This window comes from Opisthocomus hoazin, chromosome 24 (genome assembly GCF_030867145.1).
Source record: "Opisthocomus hoazin isolate bOpiHoa1 chromosome 24, bOpiHoa1.hap1, whole genome shotgun sequence".
Taxonomy (NCBI): Eukaryota; Metazoa; Chordata; class Aves; order Opisthocomiformes; family Opisthocomidae; genus Opisthocomus; species Opisthocomus hoazin.
In genome coordinates this window covers 2,104,893-2,119,481 of record NC_134437.1, presented here as the reverse complement: position 1 = coordinate 2,119,481, position 14,589 = coordinate 2,104,893, and the positions used below count along the sequence as shown (strand labels likewise).

Here is a 14,589-nt window from a genome sequence, read left to right as displayed (position 1 = left end):
GTGTGAACCCAGTGACCTTATAGAACAGGGAAACTGCCTTGAAAGGGGACTGTGGACATAGGAATACCTAAGCAATTGTCTGTAAAACTGTCTATGCTGTGGAGACCTGTAGTGACCACTTAACCCCAGCCCCTGCCCCAGGTGGAATCCTTTGTATTTGTTTTGGGATGTGGATCCAGAGCTGAGAGGATTAGACTTTGGAAGAGGGGAATGTTATTTCCAGGCTCTGTATCCCCATGTGTTTTGTCCTCCTCGTTCTTCTTCCCAGTTCCCTGCTCTTGCCCATCCCTCAGTTTCACCACCTTCTTGCCCAACAGTTGCTAATACTGTTTTTCTAGGACAGTTCTCATTCTTTTGTCTTTTGCATGGATAGAGCCAGCACTGCACTTCTCAGTGGCCTTATCAGGATGATGGCACATTCACAGTATCCACTCAGAATATGTGGGGGGAATATAGAGATCAGTTCCTAGAAAGAAGTAAAATAGCTCTGAGTTACTGGACTTTTTAGATCAACTGGGCTTCCTGTTTGCACCTGTGCTGTTGGAAAGTTTCCTCCTTTCCTCTGACCCTATTATATAATACAAGCCCAATAGTACTCTCTGTGCTCCCAAACAATTATTTTAACTTTGTGCTGTGCACCCATTCAGTGACAAGCAGGAGCAGGGCACTGGTTACAAATGTTATGTACAAAAAGTACCTAATCAGGGACTGCTGTAGTGGAGTTAGCCTTCCTGAAGGTACATCCTATTGCAAAGCCAGATGGCCTGGACCCCTTTAGCAACCACACACACCCTGTCTGAGCAGAAAAAAAACAAGTACTGTAGCTGGTAGAGGTCCCCATTAGAAGATGGTTATTCTTTCACTTAGTAAGTTGCATTCATCTTTTCTTTTAATATGGTGAAAATCCATTTAGTCTGGACCATTAAAACTAGACTGCTTGAAAGTCTGTAATATAAATGAAAAGGAAGCCAGCACTGACTGTGGGAGTAGACCAGATGGGAGCTGCTATCAAGTAATTTCCATCTCTATTGCAAGGCTTTTCTGATTCTGTGAGAGCTGTGGAATATGTAGCAGCAGTGCTGGGAAGATGCAGAAGGTGAATTGTTGAAGCCTCTTATTTTTTTAAACCTGTTATATTATTTCCACACTGTTTTCTTTTTGTTCTCTCTCCTTTGTTTCTGTACTGGGGAGTATGAAAAATTAAATCCCGCTTACACTTGCAAGGATTAGTTCCTGTGACTTGAGAGGTACATTGAATGGGTCAGTGAGCTTCAGCCACCTTTTGATGTTGTCTGGGTGATGCATTTAAGAAGAATTTCTGAAAATAGATTGCTTGAACCTCACAGTCGGCTGAGATGGCTCCAGTGTAAATTTGTGGCTAGTTTCAAGGAGTTTTAACCTAAGAACATGACTGAGTGGTATCTGACTTCCAAAAATATTTTGTCCTTGGAATTTCAGGTTAATGAAGTGGTGATTCTGAAAGCTGGAGCAAGAGATGAAGCAAGCCAGGGTGGCTTTTTGTTCAGCTTGCAGTATGAACATAAGGCTTGCAGCAAATTGTTTCTGAGAAGACTTTCAGCAGAGTGTGATCTTACCCCTATATGAGTGTATGTGAATTCTGTGGTGGCAGTCTCAAACTTGCATTCTGTTAAGGAAAATGAAGAGACACATGCTACTTATCAGTTAGCCTTCTATGACGCTGATGTAGAGTGATGGAAAAGTTACACACCCAGCTTGGTTTGTTGATGGCTTCTGTGGTATGCAGATAATTTTTAGTTTCAACAAGCCTACCTGCTTATTTACTTTTATCTTAGATAAGGATGATGTTGATAAGCACTAGAAGTAACTGTTTCTCCTTTCCTCTGCAGTCTTACATCACCCAGTCCTATCCATAGTGTGAAGAGCGAATCCACTGTAGCCCCATCAGAGGAGAAGGAAAGACTTGTTATCATCCACAATGAACAAATAGAAACTAAAATAGGTACCTTACAGATAACGCTTTATAGCTCACACTTTCATTGGGATTTGTTCATATCATAAACTTGCTGAAAAGTGCCCCAGTGACTGAGATGAACGTAGAGAATGTGATGCTGAGTATCTGTTCACATAAAACTAAATTCCAAAACTTCTAACACTACAATAATGCCATAATATGACAATGTCTGTGAGGCTTGCAAAATAATGCTTGAGAAATAAAAAGCTCTGGAGAAGTTTTGAGTCATATAATTTTCACTGTAGGGTGAATGCTTTCATCACAATGTCATTAGGCCATGTTGGAAAAAAAAACATTTTAAATTCCCTTAAGGAGTCCATGTGAGCTTTTCAAGCCCATGGTGCATTACTTGACTTTGTGTAAGGGTCTGTATTTACAACACATGTGTATATAGGTCAAGTGGCTCTTTGCAAGGAATTGAACAGTTATAGTATTGTCGTGGTGTTCGCCTTGAGAAGTCATTGCTGTGTTGCCCCAAGTGTAAACTGACCATATCACAGGGCATTTAAAATTTTCGTGCAGATTGAAGGAAACATTTTCATAGAAGTTCCTTAAGAAGTTTGTTTCTTTTCCTTCTCAGAAATGCAGCCTAGTAATAACTCTCTCTGTTTAGCATCCATCCCAAGCGCAAATGACATAGAAGCTTTCATAGGAAGTGCTTTGCTGCCTCAGCCAGTGTAGTCCTGCTTCAGTGCTCCTTCGAAAGTATTTGGCACACGTACCTCAGCAGCTGAAGTAGCTGGCAGGCTGTAGCTATTCCTTAAATTCTTAGCTGTCCTGTGTCTGCTTGCTGCCCATACAGTAGGATATGACAGCTGCATGTCTACAGGTGCACAGCAGCTTGCAATGGCCAATTTCATTTTTGGTCAACTAGCTAACAAGCACTGCTATGATTGTTACTCATCAAACATCATCCCTTCTTAGGGAAGAAAAAAAACATCTACATTCCTTGGCCAGCCAGTGGATGATAGTTAACCAGTGATTCAGCTTATGCTGTGGGGTCAGAAAAAGCATGCGAGGCTATTAAACTTGCTATTAAGAGAAAAGCCTTTTTTGGAATTGGGTGTGTTGTCTACCTTGAGAAAGCCATGTTATTTGACAAGTAGAAACACTGTTTAATGTTGCCTTCAGTGGGTCCTTGGTGCACCCTCTGACACTAAGATGTGGTCTTCAAATCCCACAGTTGGTTTCTCCCCTTAGGCATTTTATGCCACACGTGGTGCAGTGCATTGTCCCCTGTGATGTTGCTTTGAAATCTCCAGTACGGAGGAATCAGGTGCAGCAAAGTTAATGAAGGGGAGGGATGCTTATCTTTGGTATATGTGTATGCACGCAAGTTTCCTTTGCATAAAGAATGAGGCATAAATCCTTGAGATTAGACAAGATGTCACACCTGTAGCAATTTACTTAATACTTACAAGAAGACATGCTGGTTTGTTAGTGATAGCTAGTGTGGACAGCAGGCAATTATTGTGTGATGCAAGTCTTTTCTGGACTCCCCTGTCTGTCATGACCACATTCAGCTGCTCTCTCTTCCAGAAGAGACAGAATCTCGTTTCCAGCCAGAGTGGCAAGCAGGTAACCCTGGGTCATATTTGGAGAATTCATGGGAGGAGCAGCTTTTGGAACAACAGGACCATTTGGAAAAGGAAATGGAGGAAGCGAAGAAGATGATTTCAGGTTTGCAGGTAATAGATTTTCTTCTCAGCCAGAGTTCCCTTCCATATGCATTTGTTTTTCCACCAGCTGTAGCTGGAAGAGAGGTTATCTTGCAGTTGAGACACTGGCCTGGAACTCAAGAGAGTTGAATAAGAGTCCTGGTCTAGTGAGGTCTCCTGGGGTGATTGTGCAAGAAGTCAGTTGGTCTCTTGGGTCACCTCAGTTAAATAGGGACAGTGGCTCTTCCCTGTTCCCTAGTGTTTCACCCTGTGGGATAAGTCCCTTCAGGGAAGAGTTCCTCAGGAATGAGGAGGTATTTCTGATAGCGTGTATTGGGGTAAATTGGCTGCAGCCAGCTGAGACCTTATGCAGGAACAGAATGCTACTAAGCACTCCAATATCTTACTTTCTTGCAATGTTTAGGCTCACTTGGCCTCCTGTGATTGTGATTTGGTGCTGGTCACCTTTTCCAGAATGGACAGTGCCAAAACTGTGCTTTCCAATGTCACAGATGTGATTTAGAAGACAGCTGGATCCAGCCACAGTCTTGCTTGGGGCAGGGTGCGCCTGTCCCCCATCGTTGTGTAGCATGCTTAACCAAGAGAGCCCAGGGGAGAAGGAAAGATGGCTGCAACTTTCCCAGCCTCAATATATTTACCAGGATTTCAGAGAAAGGATTTTAACATCAGTCTGTGCAATTCAGACACAACCTTTTCTTTTTCTTAGCTCGGGCTTCTTCAAAACTTGGTGTTGACGTGATTTGAGGCTCTTATTCAGTAGGGAAGGAGAGAGAGAGAGGAAGATTATATTTCTATGAAGACTGAAGATTAGTGATATTCACTATTAGTAATTAGGTGGACTGTGAGAGGTCTAAAGGCACATTGAGTGCAGGTAAGAATAGAGCCATTGTAGAGAATCTAAAACAAAGACTGTGTTTGGAAGGTGGTTATGTCTGTCTTTTGGTTGGAGTCCAGATCCTAGCTGGGTTCGTTGGCTTGGTGCCCTGTCCCGTGATGCTATGCTGACTCTGTATGCGTTGTCACCATGCAAAGCACATATGTTACTGTGCAAAATGGTAAAAATGCAGCAGCATTTTCCCACATGCTAGGGCTGGGATTCCCCTTCTTCACCAGGACACTTAGCAGCCTGCAGGTTTTGTTAGCAGTATCAGAGAATAGAGTAGTCTTTCTGTGATTTGTGATCAGAAGTAATGCGGAGAGACAAGGCACATCAGGAAATTAATCAAGATTCACAGAGCTGATCAGGGGTCACGCAGACTTGCATCAGTCTTTCAGTGAGCTGGGCTGAACTATAATATTTGGCACATTCTCTACGCAACTATTTATTTGCAGGACCTTTTCCATGCTGCCTTCTTCCAGTTCCTCCCTGACCAAATGACCCTCAGCCCAATGTGTTTGACTCTGCATGGGGAGTAGAGCCCCTGATCCATATGGTAAAGACCCTGAACTCTCAGAAATATTCTTTTTTGTCTGTGCTGGGAACCATACTGGCTTTGAATTGTAAATATTTATGTGCCAGTAAACAAAGCAGAGATTGTGAGAAGCATAGGCAGCCAGGATGGAGGGTGGGGTGTGGGCGGGTGGGCACTTTTCCTGTGGACAAAGGGGAGCAAACAAAAGACTAAAAAAAAAAAATAAATTCTTGGTTCACTGGTTGCATGATGTGCCCATTGGGAGCAGAGAGGTGGGACTGGCATGTCCTGTTCCTCCAACCCCAGCCTTGTGTTTCAGGAGTGAGGAAAAGCAGCTGGCATTGCTGCTCTCTCATCCCCTGGGAGTAGGAAGAGGCAGCTGATGTTGCTAACCAAGAAATTGGATTTGATTAGTTGATTTTCTCCCTCTTGCTCAATACTTAAGAGACTCCAATTCATGAGAGGCTGATTGAAATATTAGGGACCTGATGTATGTATACCCTGTAAGATGCTAAAACCATCACAGTTTATGTTCCCATGTCATTCCTCCTTGAGTACTGGAAGGACCTTGGGATGCACTCAGAAAACAGTTTTCCAAAAAGCTTTTGCATTAACTGAATACAGATAGCTATTTGCTATCTGGCAGCAGTTGCAGTGCTTTTGTGGAAGATTGTCAGCAGGCAGAACCTGACCTGTCAGTCTTGAGGTCTTTTGGGGCTGAACTGGAGTATTGCTGCAAGTGGGATATTTTGGTTTTAGCTGTGGAGTTCTAATAGAAATAAACTAGAAAGCTAACTGAAGGCAAGAGGCATGACTGCTTCCAATGTGTCCAGTTGTAAGCAACACCCTGGTACTTACCAAGTGCCCTGAGTCCTAGAAGTTAGAGACAGAGTGGTCAATGTAAAAACCATTAGCAAGAGAAAACCAGTATGGTATACCCTGCTGGAGATCTGGCCTGGTCATGCTAGTTACACTTCCTACAGTGCACACTTTTCCCTCCTTCAGGCTGGATTCAGTCTGCTGTGGGAATTCTGGCATCTTTCTGCAGACATCTGAGCTGTCTTGGAGCTGCGGAAGGAGTTAATACTGTGCTTCTAGTAGCCTTCCTCAAGCACAGGGCATAGATTAAGACTTTCATGGACTGTGTGGATGAGGGCTTTTCCCTCACTTGGACAATAGTTCTGAATGTGTCTTGGTCTTGTCTAATGTAGAACAGAGTTAGGCTTCCCTGAACATCCTGTTTCTAAAGTCTTCTGTAGATGTGTGGTTAGGAGAATGGCTTCTTTCAGCAGGGGACGCTTCAGTCTCATTCCAGAAGAGAAGCCTTAAAACATAAACCTGGTTCAGTCTCTGCTTTAGACTACAAATCTGTTATTGTAGTGAAGGCTGAGACAGACTTCACCCCCTGAAAATCTGAGTTGTTGTCAGTGTTTTGTATCTTTCTGTGGAGAAGAGTATTGGCTGACAGATATCTCTAGGAGAGCTTTTTCAGGGGATAAATCTTCTTGTTCATTCCTAAAAAAAGCCACTTATTTTTGAGGGGAGTAAGTCCGCAGAAATGGAAAGTGAAACTGTTTAGAGCCTGTTGATAGGTATGACTGTTAGCCACAGCTGCAGCTAGCCTGTTTTCCTTTGAAACCCATGAAGAGGATATTTTTTCCTTCATCTTTCCAGGCTTTGTTGCTCAATGGGTCTTTACCTGAGGATGAGCAGGAAGGGTCCTTTGAACTTTGTGAACGTGGAGCCTGCCCCGAAGAGCAGCTGGTGAGCACATTGCTGTACCTACATTTCTCTGATCAAGCTGCCCTTTGTACTGTTCTGCCATAAGCAGGTGTCTTGCACAACAATAACCATGGCATTTTTACATTCAGATCATAATCCGAAGTCGCCTGGACCAGAGTGTGGAAGAAAATCAAGACCTGAAGGTTAGAGGGGGACAAATGAAGAAAGAGGTTTTGGGTCAAGAGATCTTTGCAGAGTCTATCCTACTTGACTTTTTTTTTTGGCAGTGGAGAGAGGGGGAGGTAGACAACACAACAGATGACAGGGGAATATATTGTGTTAGGGGTCCAGCTCTGTTCCTATATTCTGCTGTGTGGGATCTCCATCCCTACAGGAAGGTAGGTACCTGCTTCCCTGACACCATAATTATTGACCTAGAGAGCACTCACAATACTTGGCTGGGAAGTGTTTATTGTGTCCGTATTAGCAGTTAATAAAAGTTTGTGGGATAGCACCAGAAAAATATATGCTTCCCCCTCACTTTGCCTCAAGCCAATGCTGGTAAAACAAATATCTAAGTATTACTGGAATTTAGAAGAGCCCTGAAATAGTTTTTTTTCCTGCATTCTCTTGAGGCTGGAGAGATTCAGGTTGCACTAGCTTCTCAAAATTTTATCCAAGACAGCTGCTAAGTTCCTAGCCATGTGTGAATAGAAGCAATCTTTCCAGTAGGTAGTAAATGCAGCTAAGAAGAACCTGCCCTGTCAAGGCTGCCTTAGCTCAGCTTTCTGCTGATGCTGGCTCTGGGTTCACTTCTGATGCTGGGAGAGAAGTATTTGATGTTGTCCTGAAGGACAAATCTGGGGGACTAGGCAATCTTTTTCTCTCATGGCTTCAATAGCAGGGGCTTAGGGAGCCACTCAACTGTTTTGTCATGTTTGTAACTCATTAAAAAGTTAAAATAGCTCAGGGCCTGACATGCTTTTTGATCTGTGGGAAAAGGTGGAATGTACTTTCTTCTAAAGCACGTGTCTGGGGACAGAGAACACTGACTTTGGTTGATTTTGAAGAGGTGACAAGATGCTGTTTAATCAAATTGTGTTGCATTTACAGAAGGAGCTATTGAAATACAAACAAGAAGCTCGAAACCTACAGGGAATAAAGGTGAGGAATGGTGCACTTCATCAAATATAAATAGTAAAGCTTTAGTGTCTGATGCAGCCCATGAGTAGGTCTAGCAGCAACTGTAGGACTCGTAGATTGTGGAGGGAGTTTATTAGGTGACTTGTTCCAGCTCTGGAGAGAGACTGCAGGCACATCTCCTGGGTTCTGTTTCTGTCTGTAGGATTGTGGTTTAATGTCCCCTCTCTTCTGTTTTCCCTAAAAATATGAGGTATTGGATGCCTGCTTGGTTCTCATGGGTCTTCCCCCCCCCCCCCCCCCCCCCCGTCTTGGGGTACACCCAGTAGGATTGGCCTAGTGAACTTATTCTTGACAGCAGAGGAAAAAGAGCATTGGCGGATCCTTGTGCTCTTCAGCTGTAGTATTTTTCACAGCTTTGGCTCCTGTTTGCTCAGTTTCTTCCTCTGGAGTTCTGAACGCTAGTAATCTATTCCTGAGCAGAGGTGCTTTTAGAGCTGCCTGTCAGGCTCCTGTGAAGGAAGCAAACAGCAGTAGCTGTCCAAGGTAGAGATCTGACTTCTGGGTAACACTGAGTGAAAGGTGCAGAATTAGTCTTGACTTTGGCCTCTTCAGAGAGGATTTCATCACACAACTACGGCACCCTGAGAGCTTAAGTTTCCATGTGTCCTTGGCTGACGTTGGCTGCCTCCTGCTGTCTGCAGATGTATGACTGGAGACACTAGCTGTAGGCGACTGAAAAGACCCTCCAAAGACACTGCTGTTTTCTTCCATAAGAGCAAATTGTCAGGCCATTTCTGGAGCAGGAGGTTCAGGCAGAAACACAGGAATCCCTCTGTCCCAGATGGACGTAATGTTGGCAGGGAAATCTCTTTTGGGTAAGAGAAAAGCAGAAGGGCTGAGAGCCCGTTGGGCAGATGTCTATATAATTCTTTCTCTTTTGGGCCCTTGGCAACACTTCAGCCCTGTGAGTGTCCCCACTGTGTTATGGCCACTGGTCTAGGTCGCTCACTTCCAGGGAAGGGTCTCTGCCTCTGTCTTGCAACTTAATACAGATAATGTCTTTTCCTAGGACGCTTTACAGCAAAGGCTGATTCAACAGGATGCTTCAGTTCTTCAGCTAAAGCAGGAACTGCTGAGAGCAAACATGGACAAGGAGGAACTGCACAACCAGAACGTGAGTCACTGTGTTGCTGAGGGTTAGCTTATTTTAAAAGGAGGCTGGTGGGACCAGAGGGCTCCAGCAGCCACAGGGTGGAGTTGGTGGTTTCAGCATAGTTCTTGGGGTCATGGGATAGTGAACAGCCAAAGGTCTCTGCATAGTAAAAACTGCACAGCCTACTAGCCAGCTGTGAGACTCCCTGGGGTTTCCTGTTCTTCAGTCCCACTTCCTGTCCTCCAAGACCTTCAGCTGAAACAGGGAGGGGCTTCCCCTGATGATTTCAGTACAGTTGGATTCTTACTTCCTCATTGTGCTCCCTTGATTAGCAAGTGGCACTTTGATAGGTGGAGCTGTGTACAGGTGGAGAGACACAGTGCACAGTGTCTCTCTGGAGAGAGAAGAGCAAGGAACGAACTGTCCTGTCCAAAAGGTTGCCATCCTTAGACACCAGCTCCCTTGAACTCTGTAGATATTTGGTCTCAGGTCACCCTTTAGCACAAGGGCCAAAGAGGTTGTCGCTAACTGTTCAGGAATACCTACCTCACACTATGTTATATGTTATTCTGCAGGTTGACCTTCAGAGGAAGGTTGAAGAAAGAAACCGGCTCTTGGCGGAATACAAAGTAATGGAACCTCTCTTCACTGGAGGCTTTGCTTGGGGGCAGCATCTGGTGATTCTTCAGTTTTGTGAATGTGACTGCTGTCTCCCTGGCACTCAGTCACTTCTGGGAAGGGCACCATGGATAGTGAACAAGTTGCAATAGCCACAGATGTTTGTAATGAGATGGAGGGATCAGATATTCTTTGTGTTCTGCCCACAGCTTTTTATAGTAGATCTTTTATTGTCATGGCTTTTCTGTGATGGCTTTCTGAGTATCTAACACTTGTGCAGAAGCCTGTCAGGTTAGGTTGGGTCACCTGATTCTCCACTGATCCCTCAGGAATCTGTTTTCTCTGGGACAGTTGTCTGGCCTCATTAGTGGATCTTTGCTGGGCAAGGGGACTCCAGGCATCAACAACCTGACTAATCTTTTCAAAAAAAGCTTTGACACTCAGTTCCAACATCTAGTTAGAAATACACGTTGTGTAAGTCAGCCTGTAGAGGAACCTGGTCCAGGTAGACATAACCTTCCCTGCCATGGGAAGGTGATTGTGAGCCTTATTCACTGTCCTGTTGATTCTCTTCATTACTGTGCTGCAGAAAGAACTGGGCCAGAAGGATTGGCACTTACAGCAGCATCAGACCAAACTGGATGAAATGCTTAGGCAGCTTTCTGAGGCCAGCTACCAACAGGTACGGAGTAGATGGGCTGCACTGATGTCCTTAGAGGTAGTGCTTATCTTTGTGGCTCAGTTTGTGCTGACTCTTCTACTCCTCTCACAGGTGGATTTGGAGTGGGAGCTGGAGCACAAAGAGGCCCTGCTAGCTCACTGCATGAAGAGAGAAGCTGAAGAGGTATGGGAAGCCTTGGTCTAAATGTCTGACTTTTGGAGTGATGTTTCTGTCCAGCATCCTCTAGCTACCTATCTCCAGAAACCATCCACCACATCCCAGAGAGGCCTGGCTCTGCAGTCTCATTGTCAGTGCCCTAACCAAGACAGCCAGACTCCACAAAGCATCCAACTTACCAAAGCTCTCAGCAGTGAGCACTCTGGCTTAGCCTTTTGTGTCAAAATACTAGGGGATGAAACAGTGAGGGGAGCACAGAATCGAGTGGATGCTGGAGACTCTTGGCTTCTAGCTTCAGCTCTAACTCTGGCTTCTTATCTCCTCCTTTCCCTGTTTACCATGATATTCAGCGCTTGGAACCATCTTGGCAGAAAAAGTGCCAGCCCCAATATCTGTCGCTGCACAGTGCCACTTGAACACTGACTATGCTCACCAGAGCTTGCAGAGTTCTCTAATGTAGCAGCAAGCCCCCGTCCTGTCTCTGCCTCTCTTTTTTCACCTGTATGTGAAGAACCATGTTTATGCTCTGACCTATAGGACTGCTTGCACACTCCTTAGTGAGTGTATTTACATGGCAGAATATGGGAGTTATATCACTGTGGAAAGTCTTCAGGCCCTCTCATCATTTTGCAGTTTGCATACTGGGATCTTTGGGGAAGTCCTAACACTTACCTTCCTAGTGGCACATGCATCTTCCCCTGAACAGGTGATGGCTTACAGCAGTCACAGTGCTCAGAGCAATGGCTTCCTCCAGACAGCAGGAAAAGGGACTGCTCCCACAGCCCACCGAGGGGTAAGTGCATCTAAGGGATATTTTCCCAGCCAGATGCAGATGAGGGCTCCAGATACACTGGAAGCTATTATCTTGTGAAGAGATATTTCCCTGTTCTAAGACCTGTGGCTTTAGATGGGAAGAACCAGAGTTAGTCTGACTTGTGGTCTCTTGGGCAGACCAATGACTTGCAGCTGGTTCGTGATGCACTTTGGAGCCTCAGGAACAGTTTCAGTGGTCATGATCCACAGCACCACACCATTGACAGCCTGGAGCAGGGCATCTCCAGCCTGATGGAACAGCTGTACCACATGGAAACACAGAAGAGGCAAGAGAGAAGGGTAAAGGCTTTCCTAGGGCACTTGGCTCTTAACTTCTGCCCCTCACACACAACCCAGAGCTAAGCAGCAATGAGAGCTCCAACTGGGAAATTACTTTGTTCTCACTCTTTTGGCTTTGCACCCTAGATCCGGGGAAAATCACTGGCAAGCAGAGCACCAAATGAGTGTAGAGACTCCTGGCCTCCCAAATCCAGTAAGTGCCTTTCAGCTCCTGCCCTCCTCCCACTGCTAAATTCATTGCTCTGGTTTCCTGGCCAGAGTCCAGGGTGTAGCATCCCCTTGGGAATATGCCACCTCCAGCTTATTTTGTTTACCAGAGCTCACTTTCCTCCCTTTAGTCATTTGATGTACAGATTAGACTACACTGGAAAGGAAGGGGGGCAGAGACAATCTATGTCTGCTTGTTTGTAAAGCACCATCACAGTGGGAGTCTGTCTGGGCCACTTTGGTAGTACTGCAGTATAAATAACTATGACAGTTACCCCTGGGATGAGTGGGAAATATGACGTTATTTCAGCTTTCCTACTGGTTTGCACCATCTAGTGGATACAGATAACTGTACAGTTGCCTCTTCCCCTGTTCCCCCCTCAGTGTCTAGCTCCTCTTATGTATGTGTAACAGCACAGCCCTTTCTGACACCATGTGTCTTGGCTCTAGCTGCAGTAGCTCCACATTTGTTTTTCATCATGAAGGCTGTTTTTTCCAATGTTGGTTGTAAATGTCACCTAGAAGTCTATGAGATTGTAGGGGACTGTAGGTACTGGGGAAAGACAAAGGCCTCCACCTTTCAGCTGCTTTGTAGTGTCCAGCAGAAGTGTAGTCTGGAAATACAAGCTGTGGAGGAAAGTAGGAGAGGAACGCGGAAGCCTGAAGTGGGTTGTGGGGAGGATTTGCTGGATTCTCCCTCCTCTACCATGAAATGTAGTTTTTAGAGCAGCCACAATTGTGTTCTCTGTGTGCAAACTGTATCTCTCCCTTTTTGCAGATTCCATCCCCCTCCACTGCAGCAGGAAAATTGAGTTGTGCAGCCACAAACATAGAATGCGTTTGGTGTAAAGAGCTGTAAAAGGGGCCCCAAAGGCTTAGTAAATTAGAAAGCCTTTGAATGGATGTCCATAGTGTTTTCTGCATGCTAGGAATCTTAAAACTGTAGAGTCACTGAGTGTGAACCTTCTGCTTCACCTTTTCACACAGCACATTGCAGGGAAGCAGGGAATAAGGTAGCCAGAGAGACAAACACAAATGAGCAAACAAATCTATGCACAAACACCCATTCTGGCTAACTAGAATGGGAAGATGGGGAGGAGACAGATAACCTTTTGCCTTGATGATGATCTGCCACTTCATCCTGCTCTACCCATCTGCAAGCGATAATGTAGCTGTACTGGATGGGGTATTCTTCAGTCGTTTTCTCTTCCAAAAAGGTTCTCCTGGCACTGCTGAGGTAGTGAATAGACTGTTTGTGGAGTAGATGGTGGCAGCAAGCCCCTCTGTGGATGGAACAGTAATCCTGGAGAAGAGTTTTAGGCAAATCTTCCATGCTAACAATACAGCTGGATGGTGACCCTACCTTAAAATGCCAAGTTTTCCAGTAAGCAGGGGAATAGCTAGCCCTTCCCAACAGCGATGATTAGCCACCCTCCTAAGAATCTCTTCCCTTCACCAGGCTCAGTGCTGTGATGGCAAATTTGCTGAGACCATGTTTTTTGTCTCCTGTTGCAGCAGGAGATACTGTTCCACAATGATTATGCTCTTTTTTTTTTTTTTTTTTCAGAACTGCCTCATTCTCACAGCACACCTGTGATGAGCACCAGTGCCTGCACCAAAGTGTTGTACTTCACCGACCGCTCCCTCACACCTTTCATGGTCAGCATACCAAAGAGGTGAGATCTGACTTTGCCTTGCTGACACTGATGTGGGAGGTGCTTGTTTCCCTTAAAGCATTAGTCTGATCTCTTCTGGGTATGGTCACCACTCGCACAGGTTTGCTGTGCATTAACTTGGGCATTGGATTTCATACCATTGTCTGCAGAAAATTGCCTAAAGCAGTCCCCTGGCTGGTGTAGTTTTAGAGTCCTAAGACTCATCTCTTTTTTATTAACTTCCAAGAGCAAGAGAAAGCAGACAAGCAGTTCTATTGTGGCATGTAGTGCAGGATGCTCCTGTCAAAACAACTATGGCTGTCAATGCAAAAGGGAAAGTGAAAAAGGCTGGTTTGAGGGGGTTCTTAGTACATCAGGAGGCAATTCTTCCTCTGAAGAGGACCTTGGGTTTGACAGGTGCGTTCCTGGAGGGGCACGCACTTCGCATCGCTGTAGCCAGGGTGCCACATGCCTTGCTAGACTTGTGCTGTGGCTCTGCATGCAATGTAGTAACACTTGAGCTAAATCTGGTAATGGTGTACCATGGGACAGTGCCAAGCCTCTTCCCTTGCAGGTTAGGGGAAGTGACTCTGAAGGATTTTAAGGTAGCTATTGATCGTGAAGGAACCCACCGGTACCACTTCAAAGCCCTGGATCCAGAGTTTGGTACAGTCAAGGAGGAGGTAAGTGTGGAATTTAGCTGTCTGCTGCTTTGGGTTCAGTGTTACCACACAACCCTGGAGACTGTGGTCACTTCAGTTCTAAATTAATGAAATCTTTAAACTTGCCCCCAAACAGACTGTCTGTTTTCATGACTGTAGATTAAGCTCCTCTTGTAAGGTGCTAAAATGGGATGTTTTCATCCCCAGCCAGAGCAATTACTTGAATGTAATTGCAATTGCCTGGGGGTTGCAGAGCCCCTAGGGTGAAAAGCTGGCTATTGGCAAAGACAGTCTGTGACACAGCATTGCTCAGGGGACACTGGGCAAAAAGACAGACTACGCTTCTAGCCCTTGAAGTGGCTTTATAAAACCTGTAGCAATGAGACTCTTTAGG

General features: G+C 45.2%; 1 protein-coding gene across 5 annotated transcripts in view; it reads left to right on the top strand.

The window, feature by feature from the left end:
- Nucleotides 1–14,589, top strand: part of DIXDC1 (DIX domain containing 1) — a 44,766-nt gene that overhangs the window by 26,468 nt on the left and 3,709 nt on the right. For 2 of the 5 annotated variants that reach the window (XM_075442539.1, XM_075442538.1), the window contains 14 exons: nucleotides 1,869–1,981; nucleotides 3,533–3,681; nucleotides 6,759–6,848; nucleotides 6,956–7,009; nucleotides 7,920–7,970; nucleotides 9,019–9,123; nucleotides 9,678–9,779; nucleotides 10,310–10,402; nucleotides 10,493–10,564; nucleotides 11,265–11,351; nucleotides 11,510–11,671; nucleotides 11,798–11,864; nucleotides 13,446–13,554; nucleotides 14,108–14,216. In XM_075442539.1, the coding sequence (XP_075298654.1) occupies nucleotides 1,869–1,981; nucleotides 3,533–3,681; nucleotides 6,759–6,848; nucleotides 6,956–7,009; nucleotides 7,920–7,970; nucleotides 9,019–9,123; nucleotides 9,678–9,779; nucleotides 10,310–10,402; nucleotides 10,493–10,564; nucleotides 11,265–11,351; nucleotides 11,510–11,671; nucleotides 11,798–11,864; nucleotides 13,446–13,554; nucleotides 14,108–14,216 (1,363 nt within the window). Of the gene's footprint in view, nucleotides 1–1,868; nucleotides 1,982–3,532; nucleotides 3,682–6,758; nucleotides 6,849–6,955; nucleotides 7,010–7,919; nucleotides 7,971–9,018; nucleotides 9,124–9,677; nucleotides 9,780–10,309; nucleotides 10,565–11,264; nucleotides 11,352–11,509; nucleotides 11,672–11,797; nucleotides 11,865–13,445; nucleotides 13,555–14,107; nucleotides 14,217–14,589 lie in introns of all 5 variants that reach the window. The other 3 variants (XM_075442540.1, XM_009944639.2, XM_075442537.1) reach the window with 2 other exon arrangements.